The 20,169-nt window shown below is 42.1% G+C and overlaps 1 protein-coding gene across 2 annotated transcripts in view; it reads right to left on the bottom strand.

Moving 5' to 3' along the window:
* Positions 1-877: 877 nt before the first annotated feature.
* Positions 878-20,169, bottom strand: part of CMTM8 (CKLF like MARVEL transmembrane domain containing 8) — a 42,655-nt gene continuing 23,363 nt past the window's right edge. Inside the window, exons 2-4 of one of the 2 annotated variants that reach the window (XM_060248829.1) lie at positions 4,689-4,862; positions 1,766-1,827; positions 878-1,001 (exon numbers count right to left, since the gene is read on the bottom strand). In XM_060248829.1, coding sequence (XP_060104812.1) covers positions 884-1,001; positions 1,766-1,827; positions 4,689-4,862 — 354 coding nt within the window. In that variant the 3' untranslated portion in view covers positions 878-883. Of the gene's footprint in view, positions 1,002-1,765; positions 1,883-4,688; positions 4,863-20,169 lie in introns of both variants that reach the window. The other variant, XM_060248828.1, reaches the window with a different exon arrangement.

Genomic DNA, 20,169 nt, shown 5'->3' with positions numbered 1-20,169 from the left:
TTGATACAGAAGTTTTAATAGTTACATGTATAAAATAAGAAAAATATGTATACTGAGCTGCATTTACCATTTTGTTACAATAGAATACATATTGCCTATTGAAACAAGCATCCGTCACACAAAGTATAAAATCTTTCACAAATAATACTTCATCATACAGAGGAGAGGGTTGCTTCCCTGCTACAAAACAGCATATTTTAAATATATCCCTGTTTCAGTTATGTTTATAAAAACACAGTCCATGAAATCCAAGGCTGAAATGTCACAGCCAAACTAACATGGATGTTGCAAATGTGCTGAGGGCTCCCTTCTTCAGAGTGTATGCCAGTATTATGCACCCTTGCGGAGGAAAGGTTCTGTTTCCTATGACATTTAAATTAGCCACACTGTGGTTATAGCTAACCAGGGGTGGGAGTGAAGCAACTTTTTCTGCTGGTGAAAAAGGGAGATATCCTCTTAAGACTAAAATGGCAGTTCTGAGATTCATAGGACTTATACATACAAAAGCCATGTGAGATGGGGGTGTAGGATGGAGAGGAATTGGGTAAGCGTGAAAAAGCTGGTTTGCTTCCTTACTAGAATCAGAACCCTCCTTCAGATTGTGGTATAATTGTAGTTTTCAGGCAAACCCTGGTTAGTTTGCCAATTTGGATATTACACCAAGTTATAATTGTTGTGAACCAGGATGAGGAAGAAAGCATTAGTATGCCCACTATAGAGAGAAGAAAAAACCCACAGTATGTTCCTGTTGACTAAATCCTGGTTTGAATGAAGTCATTGGGGGTTCTCTTCTGAATGTGCAGCAATCCCCTACATATACGCTGTTTTAAAAACAACTTAAAGCTCAGTGACATAGTATAGATCTTCTTGACACATATTACACCTACATGTTTTTCTTATTTATTTCAAGAGAGTATTTATTGCAAAGTCCGTGATCTCCAAGATATAAAACTAAAATAGGTATTTCCAGCATAGCAGAATGTGACAGCAAAGGCAAAGAACTGAGGGAAAAGAGAAAACAAACTGTTAGAAAACAGCAAGAATCATTTAGCAAAATTATTTATATTCAACAATAATTTATAAAGATACAATGAAAAGGGTCTACAATTCACAGCTGCATGGTCCTCCAGAACTCCTGAATGCTGCAATCATTGTTAAAATCCTGACTTCAGTGCAGAGAGTATTTCTAATGCAACCATCTCACTGACTTTAAGCAGAATAAATCACTGCGGATCTTTTGCCAATTGGTTCTTAGACATGAGTTTAAGGAATGTTGCATTTGGGTTTTCTGCGGCTTGCAAGCTTTGATCTGCAATGCCCACTTCTGCCAACATAAATCATACTGAGATATTACGTGCAACCATTCAATGAAATATTTTCACATGTTATATTTATACAAATATTGTATTCTTAAATCTTGACAGCTAACTACTCTTGTCTAATGGAATGCTCCCCTTCCATTCCTCTAACTTAAATGCTTTTGCTAGAGGAAGAAGGCTCCTTAGATTGAAGGAGGCAGGGCTTTTTTTGAGCAGGAACACACAGGAACATGTTAGGGGGTGTGGCCTGTTGCAAATGTGTTCTGCTGGGCTTTTTCTACAAAAAAGCTCTGCGAAAATGGTGACATCAGGGGGTGTGGCCTAATAGGCAAATGAGTTCCTGCTGGGCTTTTTCTACAAAAAGGAGGAGGTATTCAGACTTTGTTGAATAGAGAGGTAGGATACAGGTGACTGAATATTATTGATGGTTTTACAGTTTAACTTACCGATGAAGCTGCCCAGCTGTTGTAGTTGTGGCTGTCCAAATCTTTGGTGACTGCAGATGATTCTACAATGGCAGCAATGAGGTACAAAACAAAGGCACTTGTGTTAAAACACAGACCCTAGATGTGGGCAAAGAAAAACAGGATGATAGTTTGTTATGCATATAATTTTATGTACACTTCTTGCATAATATGAGAACTTTCTGCTATAGCCACAGTCTGCCATAATAAACAATAAACTATTCCATCAGTCAGCCTCCCTTGTTGTGACATCATGCTTTACAGCCTTGTTGTGGTGCTGAATCTGATTATTAACACCATCACTTCTTCTTGGGCCAAAAACTGTTGTATTTTATTAAATGTGCCCTTTCTGCCAGTGATGTACGTTGTTTCATTTTATTGTTCTGCTGTTTTGTTTTATTGTATTTTAAATCTGAATTGTAGGTTTTTATTGTCCAATTTATGTTGTGATCCACCCTGAGCCCATTATGGGAAAGAACGGAAAATAAGCCTACTAAATAAAATAAGTAAATAACAGGCAGGCTTTCCTTGGCTGAAAACCCATCTTATGCTGTTTGCATCTAACTGAAGCTACACTTTAACCTCGGATCTGGTCCCAAAAACAGCTGGCGCAGTTTGCTTCACATCATGTGTCAAACCACTGATTGGCTCCCCCATGTTCCAATTTAAAGTACCTGCTTTCTTGCCATGAAAGACAGACTTGCTATGGGCCATGGCTCAGTGGCAGAGCATCTGCTTGCCATGACATCTCCAATAAAAAGGATCAGGTAGAAGGTGATGTGAGAGACCTCTGCCTGAGACCCTGGAGAATCATTGCCTGTCTGAGTAGACAACACTGACCTTGATGGATTGATGGTCTCATTTAGTATAAGGCAGCTTTCTGTGTTGCTTCATTGTCAGGCTCTGTATAATGCCTGCACAGACTCTCAAAGAGCACTGCCCACTTCCTCAGGAGCAGATCCACTGTGTAAAAATGACTCTTACAACAGTCTGCAGTTATGGCCCTTCTTTGAGCAGATCAGCAAAATGCAGCCTTCCAAGAAGTCGCTCTATTAAACATTAGATATCACAGCCTGCTGCTTCACAGGTTGGGCTGAGCGGTTCCTCACAAGTAAGTCTTATGCTGCTGTTGTGCCATATGCTTCACACATTCACAATGAGTGGCACATGAGAGACAAGGTAAGGTGGATAATCTGAACACTGAAAAAAGTGCATTCTTGAAAACAAGATATTAGAGCGACCTATTCAGGTTGGATCCTGCAGGCTTACTCTTTGTCATAGATCAGAGTACAGACTCCTCATCAGGCCAAGAGATCAAAGACTTAGAGGAGGAGGCAGTTGTAATACCTCCAGGAGCTGCCTTTAAAGTGCAGGAAGAGCCCTGAGACTCTGACTGCAATCACACACAAAAATTAATGGACTTTCAATCCACTTTCCAACCAGATTTTGCTAATTCACACAGTGGAATCCAGTTGGAAAGTGCACTGAAAGCTGATTGAAAGTGCATTGTTTAGTGTGCACGATCACAGCCTGAGTCAGCCTGCTCACCCTGGGATATTGTCCTGCCTTCTGATTCAGACTTGGACCTTGAACCCTTCATCCCAAACCTCTCTAATCCACTGACACCCCAAGCCTTTCAAAGCTGTGAACCACTTCAGCCTACTCACAGTACTCACCAACAAAACCTTTGGATACTGGCAGTCTGCTTCCAGATTTGAAGGTTATTTCTTCTATCAGGACTCTATAGAGCCTGAAGGATCCTGATTGGCCACCTGCTGTCATGTGCTAAGGTCCAATCAGGTGATGCTTGAAGGTGAATTGGATGAAGCCCAGATGACTCTTTGATTGTGGTTTAAGTTGTAAGGGGCTGGGGCCTAGCTGGTAGAAGGCCTAGTTTCAGTCCTTCCTGGCTGTCTTACAGAGATGCCTATGGTATGCATGGTCAGATATTTAGGAGTTGCTCAACTTATTTAAGAGATTGTTAGCTCACCTTTCTCCACTGAACACACTCCAGGCAAGTTTAACCCAACCAACTCCAATTCTTGTACAACGCCCTGTCCATTCCCAAGAGCCTGCCTCAAAGTGCATCTGCATATTCCATTTCCTTTGTGAATTGCTAATCTATCAATCCACAGAACAGTTTTTAAAAAATCATCTCTCTTGACTGTTGGAACTGATTTTAATGTCACATTGGTGATGCAGAATGAACTTGCCTATGGGATTTTTCCTCACAATGCATCCTGTATAATCTGGGCCACCATCTGTGCAAAGCGCCTTTTCCCTACTAATGCCCAATGTCTTTGGTTGTCCTAGACAGTAATTTGCGCCTTGCTAGTGATGTAAACCACTTGAAGAAAATTTTTTGGAAGATGACAAATATTTTAAAGAAATAAAATATTAATAAATATTCAAGGGATTTTTAAATTGAGGCATTTACTGGGGCTTCTGCACTTATACTAGTGAGGGGGGAAATCTACCTTTTGTGGTATTTTGGATCTTTTTAGGAAATTGCTGTGATACAAAGTAGGGAGGATTACTTGACCTTGCGATCACATAATATCCCCTCTATTGAGATGAATGAGAAAACAACTGACAAAAGAGAGCTTGGTGAGGAGATTGGATTTGGCCCCATTCTCATGATGGCATACCTATTTAATTGCAGCAAATAAGAACAGCTCAGTCTATTGTCAGTTGAGCCAGAACACTGAAACAACGAGCATCCTGTATACACATAGTATCCTGCAGACATGTAGATTCATATGGGTTGTTTTCTATATAAATAAACCCACTGTTGATGAAGTGCCTGTCTTCATAGTATAAAGGCATGAAAGATAACACAACAAAAAGCACTGCAGCGACAGGGTAATTAAAAGAAACAACACAGATGGGAAGCTGGTATACCCACCACAGTGGTCCAAGGCACCTGTGGAATCCTGGTGTAAGTCATTGTCATGTAGATGATTAAAAAGAAGAGTGTAAGAACCCAATAAAATACAGCCACAAACATCACCCAGCCAAAGACAGGATACAGGAAATATTCTGTTCCAGCAATCAGTGACCATACCAGCAACCCAAGCACCTGCAGAAATAAATGAAGAAACATACTGTTATTCAGACTAAAAGTAGCACACATACAAACCCAAAAGATGTAAAGTGTCTTCAGGGGTTTTTCTTCTTCAAATCATATTCTCTCATTCTAAAGATCAGTATGTCTGTACTGCCCTGCAGCACATGGTAGGACCAGAGCCTTCATTCCTGCCACCATGAAGGATGCTACCAGTCCTACTGGCCATTTTCAGGACTGGTGAACACAGGAAGCTGCCTTATTCTGAACCAGACCATTTGTCCATTAAGGCCAATACTGTCTGCTCAGACTGACAGTTGGCTCTTCAGGGTCTCAGGCAGAGGTCTTCTATATCACCTACTTCCTGGTCCTTTTAACTGGAGATGTCAAGGATTGAACCTGGGACCTTCCGCATGCCAAGCAGATGCTCTACCAGTGAGCCACATTGCCCCTTCCCCAGACAAGGATGTTGATGCAGAAAACTACTGCAAACAGGGCTGGAATGGCTGGGAGACACTTGCCAGGTGCCTGTTTCAGTGGCAGACTTCTGTGGTAACTGTAATGTCACATGTACTGCAGTCCTGATCTCCATGATAGCGTTTTGATTTGTGAAACTAACCATGCAATCCTAGTTACACCCTTCTAAGCCCATGGAAATCAATATTTAAGTGATCCACTTAAGATGTTGAATATTTAAGTGATCCACAGTACACTCCTAAGCAGAGTTACACTCTTTTAAGCCCATGGAAATCAATGGGCTTAGAATGGTGTTTCCTTAGGAGTGTACTGTGGGTCACTTAAATATTCGATAGCTACTTACTTTTAATCCACAATGTTGTGAGGAAAATACCCCTATTTCCCAAACATCGTAGACACCCGTCTGGCTGCCAGGGTGCCTGGAGACTCAGCTCACACACATCTGCCAGGAGGACCTGGGTTGTGTCTACCAAACTGGCAGGGACTTATGAGTACTAACAGCCATAACGCTACATCAGTGCTCTGTGTCTCTGGAGGAGTGCTAACAAGGAGAACAGATGGTTTCCAGTCACTTTGTGCGAACACCATCTCTATCGTTGGACCGGAAGAAGTTGCGCAGCCAGGAACTGTCCAGGCAAGCGGTTTTCAGCCTTGACCATAGAATCCACTTTGGGAGGCTAACACCACAAGTAACTATCTTCCTGACATGCCAGATTCCATTACATCGAAGCGTGAGGCTCACATATTCAACAGATGTCACCTATACATAAAGCCATCAAGCTTATCTTAGGCGTGGAACCTGCCGGACCGCCTAAGCCTTTGTCCAAACGGAACTTAGGACAAAGACTGGTGCCTATCGAAGATGAAGACCATCTTCAGCGAGCCAAGTTCCTTTGTACAGATCGGGTGTTACCTAGGTAGTAATTTGGCCATCTATTGTCACCTTTTAAGATAAGTTTAATAGTCTTAAGCACACCTCCACCCAGTAATTTCCCCCCTTCATTTTCCCCAAAGGTCATCCTGGAGCCTCCCCCTTGGCCCATTGTTACCTGAAAGTCCAATCAGGTAACCAGGGCCCAAGCTTGTTCATTGGTCAGTTATGGGCATCCAATTAGGTGTCACCAATAAACTTGCTATTGGCTACTATGGAAGTCCAGCCCTTATAGTCACTACAGAGCCTCCCCTTTTTCCACCCCTGTACCTCTCATCCCCTGAGGGCTCAAAGTAGTCCTTATAACCTGTGACCCAGCTCCTCACAGGTGTGCATCTAGCAGTACCCCAGTTCCGCTGTCAAGATCCATCCCCGATTCCTGATCAGTTGAGGGTCCTATTTTGCCCGTCCTCTTTCGTCGCCATTGGAGCCTTCCTCGAAGACTACGATCGGTAATTATCACCCTGTTTGTCTATCCATGTGTTGTCTCTATATCTCTATTTTTCTTAGGACTGTATGTATGTTTTTATGAGCACATTGCCTTGTATGTATGCCTATATTTTTCTGGAATAAATTTTAATTGTTTTACTTAATTAGAGTCCTTGGTAAATTTAAGCATTAATTTCTGGATGTGTATCCTGTATACATAGGTAAAAAGATCCTGATTAAGCCAGGTGTCCACCTGACAATTCCCCAACCTCATTTTGAGGGCATTTTGGCTTACAATGTATACTATGAGAGATCTGATAAACTCTGAGTGTCCATTCTGGGCAATTTTCATTTGTAACTCCTGCTTAAGAATTGCTTGTGGCAATGTGGAAAGTGTGAATATAGCCAGCTTCCATGAACCGTTTGAGTTTGCACTGCTTCAGTGAGCTTTTTCTTAGAGGATAATTTCTAAGTCAACACTTTCTAGACAGCAGATGATTAATGCTTAAAGCAATTAATTTCCTTTGGAGAGTGCTGTAATTCAGACTATGCAGGTTTGTTTGTTTTTTAATGGTGTCATGTGCCCTGTGGACATTTCTGTAAACTGTCCTGAGTTACATGGCAAAGGTGAGGGTATTTTTTCCACTCAAGTTATTTTTTCCCACAGGGTTATTGGCAACTCTGCAGGGATTGCAGGGCAAGAGATGTTCACCATTGCCTGTCTCTGCGTAGTGACCCTGGACTTCCTTGGTGGTCTCCCATCCAAATACTGAACAGGGCTGACCTTGCTTAGGTCTAAGTTCTGACATGATCAGGACAGCCTGGGCTATCCAAGTCAGATATAATATTTTAAATATATTTAAATAAAGTAATATATTGTCTAGCCGCTAACTATCAAAATGTGGAGGAATTATTTTTGGTTTCAACGTAGTCATGATTTCACCCCATCTAGTATATGTCTCATAGGTGATATTTCTATGGGTAATTGCTTTGTAAAAATGTCAGTCAAAATATTTGGTTCTGGTATTGTTTAGGTATTATTCCCTACATGTAATTCATGTATGTATGTATGTATGTGTGTATGCTTTATTTCAAACGTTTAAATTTTCTTTTTCTGCTCTATATATGTCTAAATGTGTATGTTATGCCATTAAAGGTATTGGGGGGGGGGGGCGTTCTATTCCTCTGCTAAAAATACAACTACTGCTCAGTAATAGGCAAGCATGATTCTCCAGCTGATTTACTTGAAAGAAACTTACCAAGCATATACTCTTCAAAACTACAGATATCCACACTCAGTGTAAAAAACGGTAAAGGTAGTCCCCTGTACAAGCACCAGTCATTTCCAACTCTGGGGTGACGTCACATCACAACGTTTTCATGGCAGACTTTTACAGGGTGGTTTGCCGTTGCCTTCCACAGTCATCTACACTTTTCCCCCAGCAATCTGGGTACTCATTTTACCGACCTTGAAAGGATGGAAGGCTGAGTCAACCTGAATCTGGCTACCTGAATGCTGCTTCCACTGGGATCGAACTCAGGTTGTGAGCAGAGAGCTCAGACTGCAGTACTGCAGCTTTACCACTCTGCGCCATGGGGCTCTTCACTCAGTGTAGGACTACATTTTTTCCAAAAAGCTAATCCTTGCGAAATATGTACCATTACATGAATAAATACCATATATACATTATCTTTTCTTAGCTGTGAGTGGCTCTCGAGAAGAAAAACAACTGTGTTCCAAACATCCATTCATTTTAATCTTCCATTGCCTTGATTGACACATATATATTGTCATACACACACACACAGTGTTTTATATTTCACATAATTATAATTACATAACTGCAAGCACGTGTGATTATTTGCTTAATTTGGTTACTAGCAGTCAACACAAATATTAATCATTTTTAATACAGCAGTTGCTACAGGTACAAAAAAATACAACCTAGCCTCTTTGGCCACTGGAGGTCACCATTGTCCCACAGAAAACATTGCATTCACCTGCCGCACTAACAAAGCAGTTTTCAAATTGCGTTTGATACAACTTGTCTATAGTTTAAGACTTGATCAGGCCTATACCTCTGAGAAACAACAGTTCAATCATCTAACATTTCAAGATGCATATATTTCATGTTGATCACATCTTTAATTGCTTTCTGTAATTTCTAATTTAATAATGTCTGATCACAACTGTAAGAAAACATTGTGTTCAGCACTTGCTTTAATCACTACAAGTGTATCCCTTGCAAACTGCTTCCTTTCCTTGGTTCCAGGTGCGAACACATGGCTGTTTTGCTATTAACAAAACCACTGTTTGCAAACAGGAAGCTAGGCTAAAGAAGCACCCTCTCTTCTTCTCTGGCACAGCCTTGCCCCCAAATTCCTTTTATTTTACCTTATCTATGATTTTGCCAAGGTACATATGCATACATGATAACCATTAGTATTTATTACTTAAGAAAACGGCTACAGATGTTAACCTTGGGCTATTACCATAACCACTTGCTGAAGTGCTTTTCATGGGATTACTACACCACTTTCAATGCTTCAACTGCAGTTTATATACGTTTATTTTTACATTTAAAAACCTCTTTTCTGAGAAATGTTCACTTAGTCCACCACTTTCCAAGCAGATTCTATAAAGTTCAGCTCGTGTTATCCAATCCACATCCCTGGGAAAGACATTTTTTGTTTCCGCTCAGTTAATGCTTTCCTGGGCACCTTAAGCACTTCGAAGCACATTTTTATTTATTTTCCCCACAGCTTTGAGATACAATGGATTAAGCAGTGTCTTGATATTTTCAGCTGCTTCAGGGAAACTAACTGCTGTATTTTATTGAGCCTGACAGACTCCAAAATAACATTGCACATTTTTTTTATTAGAATTTAAAAGGTCAGAACAGCTTTTGGCTTATATTGAAACCACATCTATACAGGGCAAAAGCAAATGCAGCACGTGGGTTTCAAGACTGTTTCAATGTCTCTTGCAACTTGATGAAATATTCACAGGCCTAGCCAGCTAAGGAAACATATAAGACCCCTAACCCCACTTAGGACACACACTAGAACAATCTATTCCTTATTAGTCAGCTTTCTCCGGCCATTTGGTATGCTGCATAGTTGACTAACTACCATAATTCTAGAAGCCTGTCTCATAATATCTTAATTGTCCCCATACGTTACAAGCAATTTTTTCTTTGGGGCCTCCAGAAACAGTGCAGTTTCTTGCTACGGCAGTCAAGAAAAAACAGCCAATGTGGTGTAGTAGTTAAAGTACTGGAACATGATCTGTGAAATCCAAGTTCAAATCCCTACTCCATTGTGGAAGCTCACTGGGTAACCTTGGCCCAGTTAAACACACTTAGCCTACTCTACCTCACAGTGTTACTGTCAGGATAAAAACAAAAGAAAAGAGAATGATGTAAGATGCTTTGAGACCCCACTGGTGAGCAAGGTGGGGTATAAATGAAGTAAGTAAATAAATAGTCACGTTTGCTGGTTTTACTATCAAGGAGAAAATGAGCTTGCACATGCACACAATGCCCCTACACAGATCTACGGTGTCGCCTCATTTGGAATACTGTCCACAGCTCAGGCATGGACAGATCAGACAGATTAATGGAGGAGTGGTGACTAGCCATGATGATAAAGGGAATCCCCATGTTCAGAGGTAGTTGACCTCTGAATCCCAGTGCCAGGAGGCAGTATCAGGGGAAGGCCTCGGCCTCTATGCCCTGTCATTGGCCATCTACAGTAACTGGTTGTGTGAGGAGACAGGATGTTGGACACTTGTCTAATCCAGCTGGAACTCTTCTTATGTTCTTCCGATGTGTTGTCTAGAAAACTGGAAGAGGAGTTTGAAAAGACATGACTGCAATATGAACTGAAAATAAATGTTACAAATATCTGATAGCAGCTTTGAGAATCTGAACGAAGATGACCAAATGCAAAAGCTCAGAGGAATCCTGTGCCTTGAATAACTCTGGGGAAGGGAAGCTTTTCAGGCCACTATCAGACTAGAACTTGGAAAGCTGAATGTGCTCAAACTCCTGGGAAGCTAAAAATCCCACTCCCTTTTCTTACTTTCCATTATTTATCTTCTCATTCATATACAAGTTTAGCCATCTGGGTATCCAATTCTAGAGGCTGCTTTTAGAGGAGGCCCTGCAATCACATGTCACTTTTGGTTTGGAGGTCAGAAGGTCATCTTTTACAAACACTTTAAAGAGAAAATATGAGGTGACTGAAACAGGAGGCAGGTTGATTCTAAAAGGTTCCCCTTCCTCTTGCATTCAAATTAATCTATTTCTCCAGACAGACAGACCGTATTTATTCTTAATCTATTAGCCTACAGAATGCCTAATGGAAGTTCACACTTGACCTTCCACACAGAGGATTTGTTTCAAGGTTTTTTGTTTATTTAATGTGCTCCAAATTACGTTTTACATCTGCTATACTATTCTGTACATAGATGGTAAGGTATTTCAAATGCTATGGACATTTCTCCATAGCTATTTGCTTGTACTCACAGCAGTAAATACCCACTCAGCAGTAAATAATAGACAACACTTGATAAAAGCAAGAGGGAGGCAGTGTGGTCTATGCTATAATGGTTATAGTTTTAGACCAGGGCTGGGGAGGAAAAAGAAAGGTCCCCTGGGCAAGCATCAGTCGTTTCCAATTCTGGAGTGACATTGCTTTCACAATGTTTTCACGGGGTGGTTTGCCATTGTCTTCCCCAGTAATCTACACTTTCCCCCCAGCAAGCTGGGTACTCATTTTACCGACCTTGGAAGGATGGAAGGCTGAGTCAACCTGAACCAGCTTCTGCCGGGATCGAACTCAAGTCGTGGGCAGAGAGTTCAGACTGCAGTACTGCAGCTTTACCACTCTGCACCATGGGGAGACGCAGGTTCAAATTCCCCACTTTGCTAGGAGGCTTGTTTCTTGGCCCTGGCCGGGCCTCTCTCTGTCTTTCTCTCTCATGCTAAACCTACCAGAAGTGTTGTTATAAGAATGAAATGTGGGTAGGAGAACAACACAGGCTTCCTTGAAGTCTCTGGGTAGGAGAGGGAATCATGGGATACATATGAACATATGAAGCTGCCTTATACTGAATCAGACCCTTGGTCCATCAAAGTCAGTATTGTCTTCTCAGACTGGCAGCGGCTCTCCAGGGTCTCAAGCTGAGGTTTTTCACACCTATTTGCCTGGACATATGCAATTTAAATATGCAAAAGTGGTCTCATTCACACAATGCATCTTATGTGTAACAAGTGCAAGATTCCAGTCCAGTAGCACCTTAAAGACCAACGAGATTTCCAGGGTATAAATTTTCATAGTCATAGAGCCTTTCATTAGATACAAGCAGGAATGGAGATCCTCAAGCTTTTATATCCAAGTCAAAAGCTGAGAGGGGTTTTGCAAAAATGAGTCAGGAGCACACAAAAGTATAATGCAAAATGCAATCAGCTTGATTAGAGCAGGGGAGAATTGCTCAGGGGCTGAAAATTAGCATCTGTAATGCAATAAGCAGTCATTCCAAAGAGCCCCGTGGCACAGAGTGGTAAAGCTGCAGTACTGCAGGTCTAAGCTCTGCTCATGACCTGAGTTCGATTCTGGTGGAAGCTGGATTCAGATCGCTGGCCCAAGGCTGACTCAGCCTTCCATCCTTCTGAGGTTGGTAAAATGAGTACCCAGCTTGCTGGGGGGGCGGGAAGTGTAGATGACTGGGGAAGGCAATGGCAAGCCACCCCATAAAAAGTCTGCCGTGAAAACGAGAAACCAACGTCACCCCAGAGTCGGAAACGACTGGTGCTTGCACAGGGGACTACCTTTACCTTTTTTTAATGCAATAAGAACCCTATGTCCCTATTCAGCCCTGGGAGGAGAGTCCATAGATCTGAATTTGTGAATGAACCCAAGTTCACAGCAGTCTCAAGCTGATTACATTTTGCATTGTTCCTCTTCATCCTGACTTCCTTCTTGCAACACTGTATTCTCACTGGGGCTTCTTTGAATCTTGAAAGCTTATGCCCTTGAAATCTAGTTGGTCTTACAGGTGCTACCAGACCTGAATCTTGCTCTTCTACTACAAACCAAGTGTAGTAGGTTTATGTTTGGCTATCTAACCACCTGAAACTACTGTGCAACAAAAAAACTGCAAATTGCTTCATTCCAAAGCAGACAAAATATAGAAGACGACGACTGCAGATTTATTCCCCACCCTTCTCTCTGAATCAGACTCAGAGCGGCTTACAATCTCCTATATCTTCTCCCCCCACAACAGACACCCTGTGAAGTGGGTGGGGCTGAGAGGGCTCTCAGCAGCTGCCCTTTCAAGGACAATTCCTGCAATAGCTATGGTTAAGAAGAAGAAGAAGAATTGCAGATTTATACCCCGCCCTTCTCTCTGAATCAGAGACTCAGAGCGGCTTACAATCTCCTTTATCTTCTCCCCCCACAACAGACACCCTGTGAGGTGGGTGGAGCTGAGAGGGCTCTCACAGCAGCTGCCCTTTCAAGGACAACCTCTGCCAGAGCTATGGCTAACTCAAGGCCATTCCAGCAGGTGCAAGTGGAGGAGTGGGGAATCAAACCCGGTTCTCCCAGATAAGAGTCCATGTACTTAACCACTACACCAAACTGGCTCTTAACCACTATACCAAACCGGCTCTCAAACCAGGACAGAGACTGTGAATGTACATGCTTGCTTCTTTCTAGCCTTCTTGGTTAACCCAAGGGCATTCCAACAGCTGCAAGTGGAGGAGTAGGGAATCAAATTCGGTTCTCCCAGATAAGAGTTCGCACACTTAATCACTACACCAAACTGGCTCTTGTCTATGGGAACTAACATAAATTAACAATATTTACAAAGACCTCTGATTGCTGCAAGCAAACTTCTGAAGCAAGGATTATTCAAGAATTGCAAAACCAGTGCCAGTGCAGTGTAGCACGATGGTTCCAAACTTCTTTGGGTTTGTAATCCAAATGTCCAAATTTACTTCATACTGGCCTAAGGGTGTGTGTGAGAGAGAGACAGAGGCAAATTATGACCTGGGCCCCCATCTGCTCCAGTGTTCCATTTTCTACAGTGCCCAATCAGTTATTTTAAGAAACCAGCAATCATCATACAATGGGTGCAGCGGCCCCCACTCTGATACCCAAGCTGGGCCAGAGTCAGTTTGAGGAGGAATGTTTGGGGGGTTGTAAAGATGAATGAGGATGGCAGGTGAAAGTGACAAGGTTGGTAGCAAAGGGCTCAGTGCTCTACATCTGTCACAGCAGGAGGCTGGGCAAGAGGTTGGGCTGCTGTGGCAGCAGCACCAGAAGAGGAAGAGATTGAATTTATACCCTGCTCTTCACTTGGAATCTCAGAGTGGCTTACAATCTCCTTCCCTTCCTCTCCCCACAACAGGCACCCTATGAGGTAGGTGCGGCTGAGAGAGGTCGTGACTGACCCAAGCTTACCAGCAGCTGCAAGTAGAGGAGTAAGGAATCAAACCTGATTCTCCAGATTAGAGTCTGTTGCTCTTAACCACTACACCAAACCGGCTCTCAAACCAGGACAGAGACTGTGAATGTACATGCTTGCTTCTTTCTAGCCTTCTTGGTTTTTCCATGGCATGCTGAACAGCTCCCACATATTCTCCACCCCTTCAACTACTATCATAAAGTTACTAGTTGCCAAATTGCTCCCCTCACCATTATTGTCACAAAAAGGGTGAAATGAGAATGTGAAAAGTTGAAGAGAGGAAAGACGGTTTCCAGAGATTTCATGACGTACTTTTGGGCCCCAGTCTATGGCCGATCCTAGACCATCTGGCACCCTAGGCAAGGCTAACTTCTGGCAAACCCCCCCTCCCATAACATCACCAAAGCACATGGGCATACCCTATTTGGCGCACCCAGAAGGCTGGCACCCTAGGCAATCACTTTGTTTGCTTAGCGGCAGGGCCAGTCCTGGGCACATTATACAGCAGGGATTTTGGACTCATTTGTTATGAGGGCCGGATCTGGCACAAATGAGACCTTGTCGGGACAGGCCATGTGTGTCATAAAATGTAATGCCAGATAGTGGCAATATAAACTCTATAAAGGACACAGACAAACACAATTAAAGATTTTAAATAAATAAATAAAGCATGCTTAAAACATTAGTACTTGTTGGTCTTAAAGTGCTTTCTTTGTATCTCTCCCGTAAGATCCAGGGAACTGGGCAAAGGAAGCTCTGGCTCTTTCCTTCCTTCCCCAGGAGACCAGCCTATAGAAGGAAGAGAGGCTTGGCTCAGTAGCTCTGCTGTGCAATTCACAGAGCCTGGCAAAGCAAGCTCCCCCCGTCCTCTCCAAGGGAGAAGCCTCAGCCGATGGAGAAAATTGAGGTTTTGATCTGTAGCTCCTGTGCGACTGAGCAAGCCTTGCAAAACAAGCTGTGACGCAGAAGGAAGCAAGAGAGAGGGAGAAGGATGCAGATGACAGCCAGTTGCTCCGGGGCCTGATGGAAGCCCTCCGGGGGTCTGATTCAGCCCCCAGGCTACATGTTTGAAACCCCTGGTATATAGTGTTGATTTTGTGCTATGGAGTTCAAATTCAGCTTGCTGGGTGGCCTTGGTCATGCTGCAATATTCATTTACTTGTTCTGAGTATAAAATGGGGAAAATCCATGTATGCCACATTAAGAGCCTTAGAAAAAATATGAAAAACAAGTGTGATAGTCATGTTGAGGTTAATCAATTCATGACCAAAATCATAACAATGACAACATACATACATATATAATAATGGAGAACTTTAATATTGATAAAACGAAGTTCATGAGTTTCTAACTAGCATTTCCTGCTTTAAGGAGAATGCAGTAGCTTTGAACAGCAGGACATGATATGTTGGCTTCTGTGATTCCCTTCAACTAACTGCAGAGTCATTCTGGACCAAAAGTCTCCTTTCCTCTTATCAAGACTCTGTTTAATGGAAGAGTGTTGTAGAATCCATCACTATACATAAAACAGTGCCCTTCTAAGTAGAGGTGCATCCTTTTAACTCTATCCAAGTCAATGGGCTTAGAAAGATATATCTCTGCTTAGGATGGCACTATAAATCTATTTGCTGATTGTTTCACTTCTAAACTCATAATTGTTATAGTAAAGTTAGATAGTTAAACATTCAATCTGTGCTGGAAATAAAATGGGTACATAAGCACATTTTCAGAGATCTTCTGACTGAATATCAAGCAATATATTTTAGAGATCTGTTGGGACAGAGGTCACATTATTACTGGAAAATCAGATTAATACAGCTGCAAAAAACAAACCAACCCAGTTTGCTATCTTCATTGAGCCCAGAAGATGGCTCCCTACTCAAACCCAGCTGATCTGTACCTGGGGCTCTATGCCACAGTAACCTTGAGGCTGGATTACTGTAATGCATACTATATTAGTCTGCCTTTAAATCAATTTGGGAAGTTCAATTGGTACAGAACACCACACTTTGGTTATTATCTGGAGCTAGGTGGAGCATGCATATAGCAAGAATATACCTTTCAGTATGATGTAAAAGATACTTCTTACCCAAACATAAACCTAACCCTATCTTTAACCCGAACCTACCTATGACTCGAACCATAACACTAACCTTATCGGCCCATTCACTGAAATAAATCCCATTTGCTACAATGGAGAATGGAAATAGATCCAAATTTTTCCCCAACAGCAGTATACCTTTCAGCATGATAACCCTTAAAACGACAGATTTTTCAAGACTGTTGGATTGCGTCAGTTGTTCGGAGCACAGGAGGGCCTCCGTCCCCACTGTGGTGGGATGCCATTCACTGTAATGATTCCCATTCAGTATAATGCTTCTCATAGGCTATAATGGAGAATGGAAAAACATGCAACATTTTTCCCCATCAAGGGTATACCTTTCAGTATGATATGAAAGATACTTCTTACCCAATCCTAAACCGTACCCTAATTTTAACCCGAAAATAAGTGTGTCTCGATCTGGAACCCTAACCCTATTCCTATGGGCCCATTCACTGTAATGATTACCTTAGGCTATAATGGAGAATGGAAAAAAATCCAAAATTATTCCCCATCAAGAGTATACATATCAGTGACTTCTGGGGTAGGAAAATGCCGAGCTGAGTTGCTTCTCATAAAGGGAGCAGGCTGGAACTTCTGTTTGGGGTAGTGGAAGGCAAATTAATGCCTACTGCCTACTTTTCTCAGTCAGAGATTAGTCCAAGATATGCACAGAAAACTTTGAGATTTATCTTGGCTAAAAGGGAGTTCCGGGGGGGGGGGGGGGCGCCTCCTTTGAGGCTTTGAGGGTCTCTGGAGAAGAGTTGTATTTTCATCATCTGCAGAGGTTTCCAGAGTTATTTATTTGACATAAGCTCGACAGAATCCTAACCTTCTTGAACATTACTAAACATCTAAAGCTACACAAGACCAGTGTGGATCTGGATAATTTGCAGAAAAGGTACAGATTACTATCTTTCATTCCGGGACTATTTAAAAGTAAACAGAATTCAAAAGGTGGAAAATGGAAATCTAGAAAGCTTGGAAGAAGGAGGGATGAAGAGGTGAAATTTGGACTTTTTAAATTTAAAGGACAGTGCTAAAAAGTGAGAAGGAATTTATTGTTTGGTCTACTTGCGGTTTTGAAAAAAGAGCACCATCGTCACAGACCTGCGGCATATACAGTCAACACAGGAAGTACGTCAAGTATCGTGAGATCACTCTAGCAGTGAAAACAGGATTTGGTGGCAAGTAAAGCAGGAAGCATTAGATGAAAAGCCTACTCTAGGACTATAATACCATAGAAAAACATCGGCGGCCACTGCAAAGAGGTCAAAATTAAAATAATAATTTTAAGGTGTTCGGGACATTAATAATTGTTGGAAATAATTGAGATGGTGATGAAAGGATAAATACTATTGGACATTATTGTCAATATTGGATTTTAGAAGCTTTTAAAGGAAACAAATTTTTAAAGGGAAGCAGAAAGTCGCGACCGCCATTTTGAAAGAAATAAAATTTTTAAAAATTAATATCTCAGCCTAGGAGGCTCTGAGGACGGCGAAATTAGGCTTGTTGGAAAAAGCAAACTCTAATCTTTTGAATCTGATAGTTAATTTTGAAATTGGGGAGAATAAAATTTTCAGTGTTTTTAAATGTCATCATCTTGCTTTCATAGCACTGTCTTCTGCTGATATAATCCACTATCTGTATTATGGTATGACATGACTTAAGACTGTTTTCCATTCACTTCATTTCCTAATTTCTGCAACCCAAGCACAGTTGCATTGTTTACGCGGGTGGCCTTGTGCTGTCTGATTAATGTTTTTTTTTTTTTTAATTGTAATTCTCCTTGAGTCTGATGGAGAAAGGCAGGTGATAAATGAATGAGTGAATGAATAAATATTGGATCTGATGGTTCATTGGTCTGATGAACCACATATGTATTTCTTTCTGAGTTTTTTTTGGAGGGGAAGAACACTGTTATTGTTATGGTATTGTACCTTTCCTTTGCAATAAATAAACATTTATTTCCTTTTCCACCATACAATACAATAGGAACTCTCACAAACCCATTGAAGAGAAAAGTCACTGGCCTTCTGTCTTCAAGCATCCTATTACCCCATCCCTACAGTACCAGTGTGCTTGTTAGAATATCAAAATACTCAATCCTTGTTTCTCAGTTTAATTTTACTATGAAAAGACTGTTCATAGGAAGCAGATGGGGGGAGTGTCTCTGCATAAGATCTAGAAGTTCCAGCCCCAGACTCTTTGTTTAATGGGCAGAGCTCTTTGAACAGAGCTCATGAGACCAAATGTTAAACCCCCTATAGCAGGGGTGGGCAACATCTGGCCTGAGGGCCATTTACGGCCCTCAAAATAATTTGGTCTGGCCCAAGGGAATTGCTGGGCCGGGCCAAGCCACGTGGTGGCCTCCCTGGAGCTCAGCTGGATGGCAAGGATTGTGGGGCCCAGCCGCCTACCCCCCTTGGCCCAGCTAGCTAGTAGGGATTGTGGGGCCCAGCTGTGCTGCGTCCTCCCTGGGGCTTGGCTGGCCAGTCAGGATAGCTGTGGGGCCTGGAAAAGTCACTATCACAGCTCAAATAAGTTTCCCCCTCATTTCTACAAAAAAAAGCCCTGGACTTAGGCATTTGCTTTGTGTGGTGGGCTAAGGTTATGTGTGCCAAATTAAGCTCTCCCCACGACTTCAAATAGAAAAACAATTATTTGCATTAATTTTGCTGGCCTGAATTGTTCTCCCTCGAGCACTGTTTTTTAAGTTGATAATTTTATATGGCCCGCGAATGATGTTATAAATATCCAAATGGCCCTTGGAAGAAAAAAAGTTCCCCACCCCTGCCCTATAGCCTCCTCAAAAATAGTAGCTAAGAGAACTATCACTAAAGCTAAATCCACATGGCCCTGCTAATAGTAGCTAATAGAACTATCACTAAAGCTAAATCCACATGGCCCTGCCTCTTACAGCCTTGCTTCTATTGACTCCGTTCTTACAGTCATGACTAACGCAAATAAAATAAATGAGGCTTTTCCCATTGAACATATGAACATATGAAGCTGCCTTATACTGAATCAGACCCCTGGTCCATCAAAGTCAGTATTGTCTTCTCAGACTGGCAGCGGCTCTCCAGGGTCTCAAGCGGAGGTTTTTCACACCTATTTGCCTGGACCCTTTTTTGGAGATGCCAGGGATTGAACCTGGGACCTTCTGCTTCCCAAGCAGATGCTCTACCACTGAGCCACCGTCCCTCCCCATTCTCTTCCATACTCAGGATGTTCCTTATAGCAGTTTCCCCAACCTGTGGTTCTGGAACAAAAAGTAGGTTGCAAAGTCTCTGAAAGTAGGTTATGAGTTAGCCCTCCCTAATGGCCACCTCTGCCCTGTCTACTGTTCTCTTCTGTACTTTGAAAACCAAGATCTGACCCTGGAAACAGTGTCTTCCATGTCATATGTTAATTGGGTTTTTTTTTTCTCCACTGAATATACAGGTTGATCAAGTAAGCATGTCCCAATGGTTACTAGAGTGAGTCTTAGTGAGGATTAGAGGGAAATTGAGAGGATAGAAGGTGATCAAAGGTTGGAATGTAACCCTCCATGTGCAAAGGCTGCATATGTTGGAATGGCACTGGTTTGGTGTAGTGGTTAAGTATGTGGACTCTTATTTGGGAGAACTGGATTTGATTCTCCACTCCTCCACTTGCAGCTGCTGGAATGGCCTTGAGTCAGCCAAATCTCTCTTAGTCCCGCCAACCTCACAAGGTGTCTGTTGTGGGGGAGGAAGGTAAAGGAGATTGTAAGCCACTCTGAGACTCTGAGATTCAGAGTGAAAGGCAGGGTATAAATCCAATATCTTCTTGCTGGAGATTCAGAGAGGGGACAGCTGTGCCCTTTGTGCAGTATTTGTTCATGTCTCAAAAACATCTGTTCAGCCACTGTAGAAAAATGAATGCT

This window comes from Heteronotia binoei, chromosome 10 (genome assembly GCF_032191835.1).
Source record: "Heteronotia binoei isolate CCM8104 ecotype False Entrance Well chromosome 10, APGP_CSIRO_Hbin_v1, whole genome shotgun sequence".
In the NCBI taxonomy this organism is placed as follows: Eukaryota; Metazoa; Chordata; class Lepidosauria; order Squamata; family Gekkonidae; genus Heteronotia; species Heteronotia binoei.
Note: the sequence above shows the minus strand (reverse complement) of the source record. Positions and strands in the feature narration are given on the sequence as shown.